General features: G+C 49.4%; 3 protein-coding genes across 3 annotated transcripts; all 3 read left to right on the top strand.

Moving 5' to 3' along the window:
• Positions 1-5,441: 5,441 nt before the first annotated feature.
• On the top strand, positions 5,442-6,137 carry LAJ45_10314 (uncharacterized protein; the record flags this gene model as incomplete). Its single annotated transcript, XM_046119841.1, has 1 exon — positions 5,442-6,137. The coding sequence occupies one exon, from the start codon at positions 5,442-5,444 to the stop codon at positions 6,135-6,137; it is 696 nt and encodes a 231-aa protein (XP_045966978.1).
• Positions 6,138-11,219: 5,082 nt separating this feature from the next.
• LAJ45_10313 (uncharacterized protein) lies at positions 11,220-11,850 on the top strand (the record flags this gene model as incomplete). Its single annotated transcript, XM_046119840.1, has 2 exons — positions 11,220-11,230; positions 11,310-11,850. 2 exons carry the CDS (start codon positions 11,220-11,222, stop codon positions 11,848-11,850), a joined length of 552 nt encoding a protein of 183 aa, XP_045966977.1.
• A 1,008-nt stretch (positions 11,851-12,858) lies between these two features.
• LAJ45_10312 (uncharacterized protein) lies at positions 12,859-13,464 on the top strand (the record flags this gene model as incomplete). The annotated part of the gene is made up of 3 exons (XM_046119839.1): positions 12,859-12,869; positions 12,937-13,144; positions 13,198-13,464. The coding sequence occupies 3 exons, from the start codon at positions 12,859-12,861 to the stop codon at positions 13,462-13,464; spliced, it is 486 nt and encodes a 161-aa protein (XP_045966976.1).
• Positions 13,465-13,891: the final 427 nt, after the last annotated feature.

Genomic DNA, 13,891 nt, shown 5'->3' with positions numbered 1-13,891 from the left:
GCAACTCACACACCCAACATGCTGTACACAAGGAGTTGGTAAACTGCGACATGATTTACATGTGAGTTCACGGTTGCAACCCGCGCGATCACCTCTAGGATTCCCTACGTGATATCAGCCAAGTTGTCTCACGGCCCCACTTGGTGACCCCCTCCAGTCACGGAGATAGCGAATTTATCAAGTACCAGCGGTACATGTATGCAGGTACAAATCTGTTCCACTTAGTCATGCCCCGCGCCCCGCCCTCCTCCGAGGCTGAGGTACCAATCACAAAATCGGAAAGCGTTGCAACCCCGCGACAGTTAGACCTAGAGAAAGTATGTAGGAGAAGTAAAGTAATTGATCGTGTTATTGTTCTAGCTAAGGGGGAATGCCCCGTATTTATACTAATGAAAGGTAGTACAAAAGAAATACAATGAGTCATAGACGTGTGAGTAATAGGATGACTAATGGAAAGTGAGTCATACGCCGATGACAAATACTATAATGAAATGATGAGAATCTTCCAGAACTATGAAACGTGTCGAGCGTCCTATTTCAAGACTTCCCCTCGTGAGCCACAGTGAATAGTAGAAGAAAATAAAACATGTTTGCCTTTATCCAATCCTTTAGTAAGTAAATCCGCCACGTTCTCGTTCGTAGAAATATATTCCAGTTCAAATAATTCATCCTCAAACCGTTCCCGAACAAAATGAAAATGTACGTCAATATGTTTAGACCTTTTATGAAAGACAGGATTTTTAACCAAGGAGAGAGAACCGTTGTTATCGCCTCGAAGAATGAAAGAGAGATTTGGTTTTCGTTCCAGCTCGTGGATTGCATTCCTTAACCAGATCAGTTGTCGACTGGTGTCCGAGAGGGCCATGTATTCCGCTTCAGTTGTAGAAGTGGCGACAGATCGTTGCTTATAAGAGCGCCAGGAGATGAGGGCTTCCCCTAGCATGAAGCAGTGGCCGGTGAATGAACGGCGATCGTCGATGTCGGAGGCATAGCTTGCGTCGCTATAGCCGATGAGTGCAGTTGGTCGCGTTTTGGCGTAAAAGAGTGACCAATCGAGGGTACCTTTGAGATAACGGAGGACGCGATGGACTGCAGCTAGATGAGCCTTAGTGGGACAGGAAGAAAATTGCGAGAGCATGGTGACGGTGTAGGCGAGGTCGGGTCTAGTGCCGATGACTGCGTACATGAGTGAACCAATTATCGACTGATAAGTTGTTGGATCGTCGATTTTTTCAGCTTCCGTTCCTTTTTGGAGGTGGACGTTGTTGTCGATAGGTGTTGCCACAGGTCTTGATTCGTCGAAGCCGTATTTGATAAGTACACGCTTGAGATAGGCTTCCTGTGATAGGATTATGCCTGTTTTTGTGTGGATCAAGTGGATTCCGAGTGCCCAGTTGGCTGTGCCAGTTTCCGTCATTTCGAATTCAGAGTGGAGGAGGAGGCTGACGCGGTTTTTGCGTTCAACGGACCAGTAGAAGATGAGGATATCGTCTACGTATATTGCTATGACAACTTCCCCTGTTTTGTGTATGAAGACACAAGGGTCGAAGTCTGCTTTTCTGAATCCGATTTTGATTAGCGCTTTTGAGAGGCGGGCATACCATTCCCTTGATGATTGTTTGAGGCCGTAGATGCATTTGATTAGTTTGCATGCTTTGCCGGGAGTGGGGTAGCCTGGAGGAGATTTCATGTAGATTTCTTCCTCAAGTTCGCCGTATAGAAATGCGCTTGTGACGTCCATCTGATCGCATTGACCGCCGGTTTGAAGGCAGCGAGCGAGGAGTAGTCTGATGGATTCATATCGGGTGACGGGGGCATAGGTTTGATCGAAATCTTGACCAGGTACCTGTGAGAAACCTTTTGCGACTAGTCGGGCTTTGTACCGTATGGGGTTGCCATCGGGCCCGAGTTTGATTTTGTATACCCATTTGCACTCAACCAGTTTGCGGTGATCCGGTGTGTTGACCAGATTCCATGTGTTATTCCTTGCGAGTGAGTCGAGTTCAACTTTCATGGCATTCTGCCATTTTTCGGAGTCGGGACTGTTGATTGCTTGGTGGTAGTTTGTTGGTTCTGTTAGGGTAGTGTCATGCTGAATGTTGTGTCCGTATCTGACCGGAGGTTTCCGTTCCCGTGCTGGGTTACGTCTCGGTTGATCAGTATCTGTTTCATTATCATCATGCGGGGTACGTTCAGTGGCGGGCCTCGTATAGCCGGCCCCCACTATACTTGCGTGGTCTTCCGAATCAGTGTCGGAGTAATGTTCCATGGTTTCGCGCATTATCTGTTGGTTGATCATGTCGTCGTCGCTTGGGTCGTCGTCGTATGTCCTACGTTGTTTTGGTGTTGACGGACGTGAGGGTGGTTCTTGTTTGATCTCGATTTGTTTTGGTTTAGGGGGTGTATCGGTTTTTGTTTTGACTTCGATTTCTTCCCCTACGGATGTACCTTTAAACCTAAAATGACGAGAGAGAACTACTTTCCTTTGTGATGGTATGTAGACGCGACAGATTTTTTCAGAATCTCCGTATCCGCAGAATTGTCCCGTTATGGCCCTTGCATCCAGTTTTGTTCCAGCTGGTCGTGCTTCGACGGGTATGTGTATGAACATGGTTTCACCTAAGGATCGGAGATGCCCAATAAAGGGTTTCTTTCCGGTAAGTGCTTCGTAAGGTGTCATATTCGGGAGTGATTTGTGCGGGAGGCGATTTTTGACGTGTACCATGGTGTTGATCGCTTCTGCCCATAGATTTTTTGGGAGATTGTGGTCGAGCAAGGCGGATCGTGCCATTGTTGCTATAGTTCTATTAAAGCGTTCTGCTGTTCCATTTGACTCATGGGAGTAAGGTACAGTGAATTCATGCTTTATGCCTTTAGAGGCGAAAAATTGTTGAAGGTCATTGGAGATGTACTCGCCACCGTTGTCGCTTCGAAACCGTTTAACCGTTTTGTCCAATTGATTTTCCATGTATGCGATGTATCGTTCTGTGGCAGCTGCTGCATCTGACTTCTTTTTGAGGAAGTAGAGGTGAGCGTACCTGGAGTAATCGTCGATGAAAGTGATATAGTAACTGAAACCGCCCAGAGAAGGAGTCGAGAACTTGCCGCTCAGATCTGAGTGTATTAGTTCCAGTGGTTGTTTGGATTGTGGTTCGGTGAGGGGAGCGAGGTGAGACTTGGTTGATTTAGCGAGTTCACATGTATTGCATGTTTCCATGTGACCAGATGTGGGGAGAGACTTGGGGTCGGCGACCATGGTGCGAAGCCGTGAGAGCGAGGAAGCGGGGAGATGTCCGAGCCGTTGGTGCCAGTCATAGAAGCTGGTGGCGGCAGAGAGGTGTGCGCAGGGTTCCTTGGTTTCAAAAATATATAGACCAGTACTATTTGCGTTAGCGATCCCGATGATTTCCTTGCTATTCGGTTTGTAGATGGTGAAGCCGTCTTCCGTCCCAATTGTTGTGAATCCCTTTTTAGCGATGCAAGACCAAGACATCAGGTTGGTATTGCCTAATTCGGGATCAAGAATACATTCTGCAGAGTGATCAGGCCATGTGATCCGTTGATGGTGACGTTGCCAATTCCGGTTATCTGGAGTTTGCGACCTCCTCCAACAGTAACTGTTCCAGTATAGGGAGTCGGGTCGGTAACCAGCGTTCCGGTCATGTGGTTGGTTGCACCAGGGTCGAAGATCCACGCCTTGTTATCGGTGGTGGAAGGTCCTGCAATGAAGCCAAAGTAATCTTCCATGGTAATATCCGAGGTGTCATCTGAGAAGTTGGTGAAGTCGAAGTCAACCGGCATTGTGAACACATCGGTTTCTTCGAGTGCGGGAAGGCCAGAAAGATCGGGGATCCAAGAGAGGTCGAGTTTTGTGTGAAATGCAGTACCAGATGCGACGTTGAGGTTGCCAGATGCAGCGGACTTCTCCTTGTCTCTGAAAGCTTTGAGTTTCCGGCAATTTTTGTGCGTGTGGCCTTTTGCATATTCTCCATTCTTGGTGCACCAGGTGCATGTGACGTCCCGATTTCCTGTTTCGTTGTTACGTGGCCTCCTGACTCTGTTGTTGTTTCCGTGTCCTGGGTTTCCTCGCCTGATTGTGTAGGCTTCTCCAGCCGCCTGTCCATCGTTGTTGCGCCGTGAGTCCAGATCCAACAGCTTTTCGTAGACGTCATCGAAGGTGACGTTGGGCTTGGTTTGCAGGTTGTCAACGACTGATTCGAGGGATTCGTGCCGGAGTGAGAGGAGTAGGAAGGATGCCTTCGCTTCTGAGACAGATGCGAGTTGGTGAAGGTGGTAACCGAGTGGGTCTTTGGTCTTGTCCGTAGAGTTACTAGTTCTAGTGAGGAGAGATGACCAAAGAGTGTTGAACTGGGTTAGATGTTCCTTGATACCTTTGTCGGGTGTGTACTGTAGTGTGACGACATTGGCGAGGAGCGAGTGGAGGGAGGCGACGGTTTTCCGATCGAATCTGTGCTCGAGTTGAGTCCAGAGGTGGTGAGCGGTGTCGGCCGGTGTCAGCGTGAGAATAACTTCAAATTCGATGTTAGATTGGAGGAATACGACCGCAAGGTTATCCTTCTTGTCCCAATCGCTGATTTCTTCGGCATTGTCGGAGGTTTCTTCTTCGTCTTCATCAGCCTCGGCTGCGCTTCCTGTTGCTTGTGGTGCCGTTGTAGGTACAGTAGTGGTGATGGTTGTCAACACGGGACGCTTACTCGAACCATTGACCAAGTTCCACAGATCGTGAACTTTCAACATTCGGGTAGCAAGGTCCCTCCATACAGTGTAATGGCCTTGACCATCCAGCTTGCATGGGAGTGCGGGAATTTTGATGCTCCTCTCAGACATGATTGAAAGTGAAACGAGAAAGTGTACTTTGTGGTAAAAATGGTGAAGAGTGTATAAGCGTGAGTGGTCTCCGGGCTCATAACCTAGAGAAAGTATGTAGGAGAAGTAAAGTAATTGATCGTGTTATTGTTCTAGCTAAGGGGGAATGCCCCGTATTTATACTAATGAAAGGTAGTACAAAAGAAATACAATGAGTCATAGACGTGTGAGTAATAGGATGACTAATGGGAAAGTGAGTCATACGCCGATGACAAATACTATAATGAAATGATGAGAATCTTCCAGAACTATGAAACGTGTCGAGCGTCCTATTTCAAGAAGACCCCCAACCAACCAAGCGAAGGCAGGAGAACTTTCGCCCCACAACCCAACATCCCCACACCCCAACCCCACCTAGCAAGCCCAAACCCCCCCACACATAATTATGACACTCGCGTACGTATCTCGCAGCCCCGGCCTCCACTACCAAAACTGATCCTCCTCAAACCAGCTCAGAGATCCTCGCCCTACTCAGCCACACCACCCAAACACTCCAACAAATCACCTCCCCCGGCCAACACGTGCCGCTCACCGCCGACGAGCGCAAATCGGCCATGAAGCAGCTCGAGCTCGCCGGGCAAACCGCATCGCGGCTCGCCGACGTCGCACACATTGAGGCACTCACTGCACAGGGGGCGACGGGCATCACGGGTATAAACGCATTGCGGGCTGAGGCAGCGGTCCTGACGGATCGGATCCGTTCGGACCCCGATTACGCGCATTCTGAGGTTGACAGATTGCGGGCAGCGGCAGGGATGGTCTGTAGGGAGGTAGAGCGTGCGGCGCAGGAGACAGAGAAGGTGAAGGCGGAGGCGGAGAAGGTTGTGAGGGAGACGGAGCGCGCGGCGCAGGAGACGGAGAAGGTGAAAATGGAGGCATATAAGGTAGTGAGGGAGACAGAGCGGGCGGCGCAGGAGATGGAGAGGTTCAAGGGGGAGACGGAGAAGGTGGGTAAGGAGGGTGAAAGGGCGGTGGCCGAGACCGAGAGGGTAAAGGCGGAAGCAATGTTGGTGAGGAGTGAGAAGATGAAGATTGATGTAGAGAGGCTGAAGGCGGAGAGGGAGTGGATGATGGTTAGGGCCGAGCGAATGAAAGCGGCGGCGGAGGTGCAGGCGGAAGTGGAGGCAGAGCGGATGAGGGCGGAAGCAGAGGCGGAAACCGAGAGTACTAGGAAGGAGAGAGACCGGGCGGCAGCTCGCGAGGCGCTGGAATTATTGAAGCGGCGACGAGGGGTAGGGCCGGAATGGTAGTTTGACGGTGGTTGGAGGGGAGTTGGTGTTCTTGTATTTGCAGCGCTTTTAGGCGGGAATAGGTTTTGATTTTGTTTGTGGGTGCTTAATGAGCTGGTTCTGGAATCAGTACATCGCCAGGGTGACATGTCAGGGTGGAAATTTCAGAGGTGGTTGAGTTTAATGGGCACTCGACTAGTCGTTATTTATTCTAGCCGTCATCGTTCTCCCTCAGGTCAATCATTCAAGGGTAATTGGGTCTAGGCCAAAGGTCAGCTCGGAATCCTTGGTATCCTCGCGGCCTGTAGAGATCCCTGCTCCGGTCCATCAATGGACGGTTTTTATCCAGGAACATTCGAATATAGCGGCCGGCACCTCTGGACGCTTGCACTTAACCAGGGGGGGGGGGGTCTTCCTGAAGTTATTTGCTGCCGCCCCCCAAGCACCCCAGTGTGTGTTCGCGTATTTTCTTGGGTTTTTGGCTAGTTCAAAGTAATTCAAGCATATTTGCGGAACGTATATCCATGCCTGGAAGGGATGTATAGAGTACCGCTGTCCGACAAGAATTATGTTCTATCTTACTCAACTCATCTCGATAACTAATTATCCACCTCCTGAAGCCTGTTAATCTCCATTCTCTATTACAACTCGAGACGCCTACTAGTCTTGATTAGAGTTTCCTTATTTATAAAGGAAGGATTGGAACTAGACTTACCTGCGCATGGTATCCAGAGCCAGAAGATGCTTCCAATCTTACCAGCTACTCTTGGCTGGCGCTCGCTGTATCAGAATGTTCCTGGACAAGAGCCGTCCGAGTATGGAATAGGTCATCCCCCCTCCCTCAGCCCTATCAGTCATTGGCGCTGGCTTAGTTTTCGGGCATTACAGTGTCTCCTACTCGGAGGTAGGGTAAGGAGCGAGAACGTAGCGGATGTATTGTGATGAAACGGATTAGAAGGAGAGAGAGCGATCGATGGCTCTCTCTTCATATTGACAAAATTGGAGAATGAACTAGCCATAATACAACCCTACTCCCATCGACATGCCTCGCTGAAATGAGCACAAACAAACCAAGTGCAATTTTTACTACCATATGCTTCAGAGCGGGCATAATTGCTCAGCATTTGCTTAGTTATCCTTGAGTCATCATTGTACTAGACCTGCGCTGCGCTTAGGATTAACCCCCTGAATCTCAATTGGTAGCTATAATCAAGTCACGGCTCATAGGCCGTAGTCCTACTCTACAAGATCTCTCGCAAAGCTGATGTCTTCCTTTCCTTAATTTCGAGGGATAATCGGCGAAATCAAAAGGTCGGGACAGCAGAGTTCCTCGTTTGAGATGGGAATTATGGGTGCTTTTTTCAGTCATATTCCTCACCTTCCCAGAGTAGGGGACGGATACCTGCTTTACCATCGAGTCTCCTCCCTACAGTACAATTTTTCGGGAGTAGGTAAATCATCTACCCCGCCGGTTAACTGGGGGTGAGACGGGGTAGTATGAGCCTCTTTGAAGATTTCCTGTTTATCTATCCCCAGAGGAAGGTAAATCTTGTGCCGGCTCCAGCTCCCTAATTTGGCTAGAGTAAAGCTATGATTACTTCCAGGCGGAAGGCAGAGGTAAACATCCTAACCGACCATACAAAATGGCTCACTTCTAGGAGTAGCTATATCCGATTTCTAGTGTGTGGATAAGGTGTCTGGAACCTCATATATATATGCAGGTTCAATCCATACTGAATTTTTTATTTTTTATTCTGCGAAACAGTAAGGATTATCTCTTACTGAGGGTAAAGATAATTCATCCCTCCTGGCACACTATTCTTTTGTAGCCATATCCCATGAGGGATATATAGGGCACTATTTGGGAGAGCCAAACTCTTGCACTTCAGCGCCCAGGACAGGTAAAATATCTTTCGAAACTTGTACTGTAGGGTCCTGCTCAGCATGATGACTCAAAGATACCTAAGCGAATGCTAAATGACCATGCCACCCTCACCACTCAGGTACACCAGAGCCATCATCGTACTGAGCAGCTCAAGCTTGAATGCAGAGACTTGTTCTGATCCGTTGACCAAGACGTACATTTGGTCAAGTGTGCGCCCTATCCAGCAAGTTGATGGACAGGGCGACCCCTTGGCCAAATGGGCGTCTTGATGGATTATTGATCCAACAATCAAGCAGCCATTCCCGACATAGGGCTTATGCTATTGTCTACCTCCAGGTGTGCTAATGAGTTCAATACTCCAAAGCCAATAGTTAACCAGATAAGTCGGAGGTGGACACATAAATATAGTATGTGTCATCTATCCCTAAGTTATCGATTCTGGTCTCTTACACAACGGAATTAGAGTTTTTAAACCACCATTAGAGTGTAGTGGCCACACTCGATTTTCAAGTTTTGAGCTTAAATCCCGAGTTATTTGTAGTAGTGATCCGGAGGACCCACCTATATATGCTATGGTGTAAGCTTACAGTGTTCTTTCTCTCACTTAGCTCTGTATATAGCGTGCGATGTAAGTTTCAATACTTCAGTGAACACCAACATAGGTTAATGGAGTACAGCTACTGACACAGTCCGGAACCTCAATTTATGTGTACTTGATGACTGGAGTAAAGCTATTACACAAGCTTACTGGATGGAGCGCCCTATTCATCATAATATGGGCCTTTTGAAAGGATCGCCCTATCCATCAATCTTGAGGAATTGTGCGTGCACTTGACCAAATCGACGTCTTGGTCAACGGATCAGAACAGACTCGACCCGGAGTGCACCGTCAAGCAACTATCCGTCCCACTTTGTGAAGTTTCTACACGACTTTACTTGAAGAGTATAACCCACGAAGAATGCATATATGGATTTCGTGTATGAGATTCAAAATCCTGCTGTTTTCTCCTTTTTAATTTCATCGATTGCTTTTCAAAATTAAGGAAAGGAAGGCGTTTGCTTTGCGGGAGTACGGCGGACCTGAAGCTAAACTAGGCTACAAGAGCTCGAAGTCAGGCTACTTTCTCACATTCGTAGAGGAGGAGTACCTATGAATCGTGAGCTTCCGGCGTTGCTAAGCGCGGCGTAGCTCCAGTAGAGATATATCCAGGTAATGCTGCATATCTTGTACACTTGAAGTGGGAAGCGGAGGTGGAGGCGGCGGCGCAGGCGAAGACGGAGCGCATGCGGGGAAAGGTGGAGGCGGGAGCGGAGGAGCGGGGGGCCGCGAAGCTAGGGCTTTGAAGAGATGAACAGGATAGATTTACAGAGGGCCCTAGCAGCGTCTCGTCTTGTGAGGGCTGTTGAAGAGATGAACGTGAAAGAGTTAGAGTGGGGCCTGAAAGCGCTTCGAGAGGCGATGTAGGCTTTCACGCAGTCACAGAGGTGGGGGTAGAGGCGGACTCGGAAATTGAATGGGGTTGGAGGGGAGTTGATGACCCCGTACCGGCAGTGCGCCCCGGCGGGAGGGTCACTTTCGGTCTGTTGGTACCTGATTCGCTGTTCTCGAAATGAGCACGCGGTTAAAATAATATACCAGCGTGGAAACGTCGAAGTTTACTTCAGGGTTAAGCGGGCACTGTACTCCTGGTATTGTTTAGTCGTTATTTATTTTACTCATCCTGGTTCAGCGCATGAAGCGTAATTGCGTCTAGGCCAAAGGTGAGCACGCTGTAATTGTTGCTATACTCTTACCTATAGAGGTCTTGTGTCTCCCAGTGCCCTATCAGTTACTAGCCTTATTCTTGCTTGGAGGTAAGGTAAGGACCCGAGAATGTGGATGAAAAAGGGAGAGATGGATGGGTCTCCTTTCTAGTGACAAAAGCAGAGGACAGGCTAGCCATAACCGAGGAAGTACACATCATCTAGAACAACCTCGTCCAAACTGCCTGAGGAAACTGTTCTGATCCGTTGACCAAGACGTCGATTTGGCGAAGTGCGCGCACAATTCCTCAAGATTGATGGATAGGGCGATCCTTTCAAAAGGCCCATATTATGATGAATACGGGGCTCCATTTAACAAGCTCGTCTAATCGCCCTATTCCAGTCATCAAGCAGACATGGATGTTCCGAACTTTATGAGCGCCTATCCATTAATCTGTAGTGCAAATGCTGGCCCATCAAAAAAATATATATAGATCTCATTATCCCCTTCTCAAATAATAATTGTTTAAAATCTCATTCCTTTTTATTAGGGTATCAGCATCGACAGCTTAGGGATATCCTACGTGTACGCCTCAGAAAAGAATGTAAATTATGTGATTCAGCACTGTCTTTGGAGTATTGAATTAGCTGAACTCTTCGGCACATTCGGCGGAAGGAAGGATTATTATATAGCGTTGACTTGGCCGCTGGCGACGCAGCGTCGAGCTTCACTTGATCATTGGATCAACAATTCATCAAGATGCCCATTTGGCCAATGGGTTGCCCCGTCCATCATCTTGCTCGATAAGGCGCCCACTTGGCGAAATGTAGGTCTTGGCCAACGGATCAGAACAAAACGTTTAATAACATCGTAATTGTTAACAACATCCAACACCCAGTGGCTGGCCATAATGCGATCAACGACTCTTGCTCCCACTGAAAATTATGATTAATGTGCAATATCCACCACGCACTTCACACTCAAATTTGAGATAGCGCTTTTATGACTAGCATCATTTTACTAGATCAACAAGTTACCCCTTGAGATTTAGCGATTCCAAAACCGATAAACTAGAGCAGCGAGAAAGGAGGGCTCTCCGACTGGGGAACACGAGGCATTCCGGTGCTTGAAGGATAAGTGTTATTTGCTAAAGTCAACCGTTTACTCAAAGGCGTTATTCGGCGGAGCGCAGCTCCAGTAGTGGTCTGTAATTACACAAGATTTTGTGGGATGCACTCCCGATTGCGTTTAAAAACCCCATTTGAGACAAATGCAGGTACTGCTACATATCTCGTGCACTTAGTCATCCCCCTCTACCGCGGCTGAAGCGCCAATCATCACGAAAAGCGTTGCAACGCCGCGTAAGTTAGACCCCCGACCAACCAAGCGCAGCGCAGGTAACAACCACACTTACAATCTCCAACCGGTTTAAGATCCTCCCTCCACTCCGCGCAGTTCCTCCGACAAACCGAAAATGACACTGGCGTACTTCTCCCCCTCCCCCCCTTTGCTTCCCCCCCCTATCCCCCTATCCCCAACCCACAACAAAACTAATACCCCCCAGGTCCGAGATTCTCGCCGTCCTCAGCCACACCACCCAAACACTAGGGCGCGTCTCCTCGGCCGACACGCATGCGCACCTGCCCGCAGAGCACTGCCGGCTCGCGCTGCTGGGGCTCGTTACGACAGCGGAAGCCGCGGCGAGGCTTGCAGAGACTGAGAGGTTTAAGGCGGAGGCGATGATGGCACGGAGCGATAAGCTGAGGATCGACGCGGAGACGGAGAGGCTGAACGCGGAGACGGAGCGGTTAAAGGCGGAGACGGAGAAGGCTGGTAAAGAAGCTGAGCAGGAGGCGCAGAGGGCGGCGGCGGAGACGGAGAGGGTAAAGGCGGAGGCGATGATTGAGAAGATGAGGATTGATGCGGAGACGGGGAGACTGAACGCGGAGACGGAGAGGCTGAACGCGGAGGCGCTGATGGCGAGAAGTGAGAGAATGAAGATTGATGCGGAGACGGAGAGGTTGAAGTGGGAGGTGGAGATGGAGAAGGAGAAAGCGGGGCCGAGGGAGGTGGTGTGGTGGGACGGATCAGGGACTGTGAGATAATGGGCAGACTTGGGGCGTCGCGGAGAGGGGTTGGATGACGTTTCCGATTTCCGAGGGTTTTTTCGAGTGATAGTGAAGAACATAGTATCACATAGACTTGAATCTTATTAGAGGCATTGACTAGAAGTCTTCCTCTGCTTCCTTGTACTCTTATAGCTGCCACGCTTGTTGCGTGTCCTCCCCTATCCTCAAGCTACACCAACCAGCCATGGTTCCTGCTACCTCCATAGTACCGGGCATACGCAAACATGCACATTCGATATAGTAATACGGAAGGTGTAGTTGGTGGTAGGTGTTCGGGAATGGTTTCTGTACGAAACCACCCTTTCTCCTCCCCCCTTTTGTTGAAATCAACGAGCAATGGGTACATGAGTAACTATATAAATGTACCACGAAAAGTTAAAATTGCCTATCTCCGTCCAGTTATTACAGCTTGAATATATAATTGGTTGAATGCCATTGATTTCCAACCGACGTTTCCCCTGCAAGTAGTTCTGATCTAGCCAATTTTCCCCCAGTCTGTCGATGATGTCTAACCCTAACCTAGTGGAGAAGTTGAATCTATCTGGGAGATCTGTTATTTGATAAGAGGGATAACGAGATCTCATAGTAATGGTACATTGGAATTGGTTTCCCTTGGGCGGCAGCATTTCCCACCCAGTCTTGGCGTTTTTTACATCCAAAAACAACGGATTTCAGGCTCTGATAACTTTACAACTAGGATAGATATCAGAAATCTGTTCAATGAATGTAAACTTCATCACTACTTCCACACCTTGCTTATACTGATTTCTTTTATTCCGTTTGGTGGTAAAGTTATTCGCGATTGAATTTTTGTCCCCTTTCAGACCAGGGTACCATACATATCCTGTCCACTTAGTCATCCACCCCCGACCCCTCCCCGGCGCTGAAGCAGGTGACAATCTACACTTCCAACCTCCAACCTCTAACCTCCAACCTCCAAGCCCAAGCTCCTCCACACTACACAGCGCCCCCGAAAGACCAAAAATGACACTCGCGTGCGTATCCTATCCCGCCCCCCACTTTCCCCATCATCGCCGTGCACAGCACTCACCCCCGCGCCAGCTCAGACATCCTCACACTGCTCGGGCACACCACCAACACGCTGAACCAACTAATGTTGTCCGACACACAGGGGCCGCCGCGCGCGAAGCACTGCACGCTGGCGCTGCGACAGCTCCTCGCCACGGCCGAAGCCGCGGCGAAGCTCGCGGAGGTTGCGCATGTGGAGGCGTTGACGACGCAGAGCGCGGCGGCGGCCGCGGGAGCCGCGGTGGGGAGGGGTGATACCGAAGGGCTGATCGCAGAGAGGCTTGTTGAGGCCAGGGCGAAATGGTGGAGGGCGGCATGGAGGGATTGAAGTCAGAGGCGGAGGCGGGCGGGGTGGAGAAAGAGGATGAGAGGGCAGTAGTGAAAGAGGCTGAGAGGACCGTGTCGCTGCCCGTTCCGCTGCCGCAGACAGAGACGGTGCCGCAGACAGAGACAGAGACGGAGGTGGATGCGGAGGAGACGGAGAGGCGGAAAACCGAGATCCAGAACAGGCAGGTGTTAGCAGGATGGGGTTATGCGTTTAAGAAGCGTGGAGATAGTTAGGCGAACGGGCGGGGGGGAAATGAGACTGTTGACTAGGATTTTTTAGAGAGTAAATGGGGGGGTTTGAGATGGTGGTATTGTGGGGTAAGCTTTTGGCATAATAGTTTTTTTTTTTGTCTTTTTTCGTGCAAATTGAACCTGCTGTAGGACTTGAGAGATGGGTTTAAATAAGCTCTCAGTGTAAAAGCCATTCAAACGTTGTTGTGGCTCAGGCTTAGCGCATATGTTACGAACGCTCCCCGTTCAAGAACCTTCGTGAATGGGACATGCTACCTATGATCGGGGTCGCTTTGGCGCCCCCATCACGAACACACTATTCTGTCCGACAACCCTAATAGTTACGGTGCAGCGCCAGCTGTAGTGCCGGTAATGTCAATGTTGTGGGGTCAATCTCGAAATTGCATATATTCTAGCGAGCAACCTATTG

The sequence above is a fragment of the Morchella importuna genome (genome assembly GCF_003444635.1).
Source record: "Morchella importuna strain M04M26 chromosome Unknown Morimp01GS044, whole genome shotgun sequence".
NCBI lineage: Eukaryota > Fungi > Ascomycota > Pezizomycetes > Pezizales > Morchellaceae > Morchella > Morchella importuna.
Note: the sequence above shows the minus strand (reverse complement) of the source record. Positions and strands in the feature narration are given on the sequence as shown.